At 60.7% G+C, this 2,979-nt stretch overlaps 1 protein-coding gene across 1 annotated transcript in view; it reads right to left on the reverse strand.

The window, feature by feature from the left end:
- Positions 1-2,979, reverse strand: part of SCNN1G (sodium channel epithelial 1 gamma subunit) — a 33,706-nt gene that overhangs the window by 10,002 nt on the left and 20,725 nt on the right. The window contains exon 7 of the mRNA XM_006912554.3: positions 1,500-1,617. Coding sequence (XP_006912616.1) covers positions 1,500-1,617 — 118 coding nt within the window. The remainder of the gene's footprint in view (positions 1-1,499; positions 1,618-2,979) is intronic.

Here is a 2,979-nt window from a genome sequence, read left to right on the forward strand (position 1 = left end):
CAGACCCCGGGCGGGGGCCCCGGGGGCCGGGGCGGTGGCGGGGGGGGGCATCACTAGCAGTCCCCGCGAGCCAAAAAGGCACTTAGTCTCTCACTGAACTGTTTATTGAGCACCTCCGAGGTGCCTGGTGCTGTTCCAGGCGCTGTGGAATCAGCAACGATCGGGACAGAGAGGACTCCTGCTCTCGGAGCCTGCGCTCTCTCGGGGTGGACAAATGCTCAAAAAGCGAGTGAAAAATAACTTTGGATATTTTTCCCGATCCATGAACCGGGGTAGAGGGACTGCAGGGGGCGGGAGGAGGGGGCGGCCTTCTCCACAGAACGACTAGGGGAGATGTCTTCGAAAGAGGGCTGTGTTGGCTCAACACGGGGTGACAAGAAAAAGCCGAACGGGCCGGAAATGGGGGAAGAGGGTCAGGCAGAGGGAGTGGCAAGCGCTGGAGACAGGAGAGGGCCAGGGCGGCCGGAACAGGACGAGAGGCAGAGAGGTCGCCGGAGTGGAAGTCAGACGGGGGCCAAGGCCCCCTGGGCTGTGTCGAGAATTTTGGATGTGGTTTGGTTTCCAGGAGGACAGTGAGCCCCTGGAGAGCCTCCGGGAGGGACGGCAAGGGGGAGCGGCGGCTGCGAGCTGCCTGGGGTAACGTCTTGATGCAGGGCCCACCCCTTACCCTGTTGTCTTCTGGTCCCAGACGTGCACTTGAAAAAACTGACTTCTGGAGAGAGAGGCAGGGACACCCCACGGAGCAGAAGGACATTCTGATCACAGGAGGTCACTCGGCTCCCAAACCTTACTGAATTAGATGTATTTTATTGAGGCTCACTAAGTGTGGCTTAGCTTAATGGCTGTCACTGCAAATAAACAATCCAGACAAGCTGGCTAAGGAAAAAAACAGGTAATGTCCCTCTAGGGGACCAACCGAATATAAATCATGACCAGCTTATAGCTAGGTTCTAGGTGTGTGTGTGTGTGTGTGTGTGAGTGCGCACATGCACACATGTGCACACATGTGCGCAATGTGCACATCCACACATGCATGCACACACCTGTGCAGACACATACACACATTTACACATGCACACATGCACGTGCGTGCACACACACACGGCTTCTTTGGAAACAGACGCTGCGCTGTGACGTGGGGACAGGAAGCTGCGGGGCCTAGGGCGGGGGTGCGGGGCTGCGGCCCTCGCTCTGGGCCCAGGTCTACTGCTCCCTGGCTGTGAGACCTGGGCAAGTCCCTTAACCGTTCTGGGCCTTGGCGACCTGCTCTGTGGAGGGCACTAGCAAGGCCCCTGCCTCCTGGAGCGGACGGAGCTCTCGGCACGGGCCGGGCTGTGGCATTTGGCCCTCAGTTGGAGGGCGTAATCCAAGCCGAGCTGGATGAGGCAGCGACACCCCTGCCAACTGCCCACACCTCCCTGGGCTGGAAGCCAGAGGGGCAGGCTGGGGCCGGGCCGAGCCGGCTCTCGGGGAGTGACAGGCCGGGTGGTCTCACTCACTCCAGTTGGGGTGCTGCTGGTAGTTGCAGTAGCTGGCTCCCGGAGGGAGGGGCTGGCTGTACTGGGCGCACCCACATTTTTCCACCATCTTGTTCTGGAAGCAGGAGTGGAGGCAGATCTGGAAGAGAAACCAGTGACTCCTTTCACCTCCTTGCTCGGAGGCCAGAGAGCTTGTTCCTGCACGCCCCTCACGCCCAGGGCCGGCCCCCCACAGCCTGGGGGGCCACGTGGACGTGCCCCTCAGGTCACAGCCGATCTGGCTGAGTGGTCCCCGAACTCCAGGGAGATCAAGCCCGACAACTTATGGAGAGTGTAGACTGACGGAGAGGGGGACACCAGGCTGAGCGGAGCTGGGGCCGGGCTGGCCATCTACCGCCACTGAGATAATGAGAAGTCGGACGCCAGGACACAGAGACACACGCGTGCAGTCCCCAGCGCTCCGGTTCTCCGCTGCATGACCCCCGTGCTGGATCCTTGGGGATCACAGGCCACTACCATATCCGCAAGGCTCATCCTGATGACAGGGGCTCTGCAGGCAGGCCCCGCGCGTTCAGACCTCAGCTGTGTGCCCCTAACCTCTCTGATGCACTAGGTTTTTCGCCTTCGAAATAAGGGTAACCACACCTCCTTCCTGAGGTGGCCGCGAGCGTGCAATGAATTGCGTCTGTACAGGTGGCCTTTCTCGCTAAGTCTTGTCCAGCAGTGTCTTTCCATGGTGCCGATCTTTTGTTTGTCTGTTCTGGTCTAGAAGTCAGTTTGACTGCGTTTCTATTTGCTGCAAGCAGATGTCTCTCTTCACTCAGTGTCTCAGTCACCTCTCCGCTCAGCTCTGACGTAAACCAGAGCAGGGGGCCTCAAGCCCCTGGACCGCTCCATGGCCTGTTAGGAACCGGGCCTCACAGCAGGAGGCGAGCGGAGGGCTTGTGAGCAAAGCTTCATCTGTCTTTGCAGCCGCTCCCCAGAGCCAGCATCACCGCCTCAGCTCCGCCTCAGACCACCGGGCATTAGATGCTCATAGGAGCCCTCGTCCCTGGTGCCACAAAGGCTGGGGACTGCAGAGCTAGAGGGGTTGGCGCAGAGGGGCGCCTGGCCCTTTTGTCGTGCTGGGGTGCGTTTTGTCGGCTCTCCCATCCAACCTCCCCTCCCATCACCGAAGGGGATACAACTTGCCCAGGGCCGTCAGCGGGGGAGGGGCACAGTGGGCCCAGAGGCCAAGCTGACGACCCCTCAGCCAGCGTCTGTCCCAGATGGCGTCCCCCCGCCCCTCACTCGCCAGGACGCATGGAGGAAGCGGGCCCGTCTCGGCCACACGCTGTCCTCCACGCTGACCTCCATGAATCACTTAGGCTCTGGTTACAGTTGGGCTGAAGGGGACTGGAACCAGCCGGCGCCATCTGTCACTGAGGTGTCTGGACGAACCCCAAGAACCCTCTCCGGAGTTCCTGGTCCCAGACACACCCAGGCCTGTGTGTAGCCTTGT

The sequence above is a fragment of the Pteropus alecto genome, unplaced genomic scaffold (assembly GCF_000325575.1).
Source record: "Pteropus alecto unplaced genomic scaffold, ASM32557v1 scaffold15, whole genome shotgun sequence".
Lineage (NCBI taxonomy): Eukaryota > Metazoa > Chordata > Mammalia > Chiroptera > Pteropodidae > Pteropus > Pteropus alecto.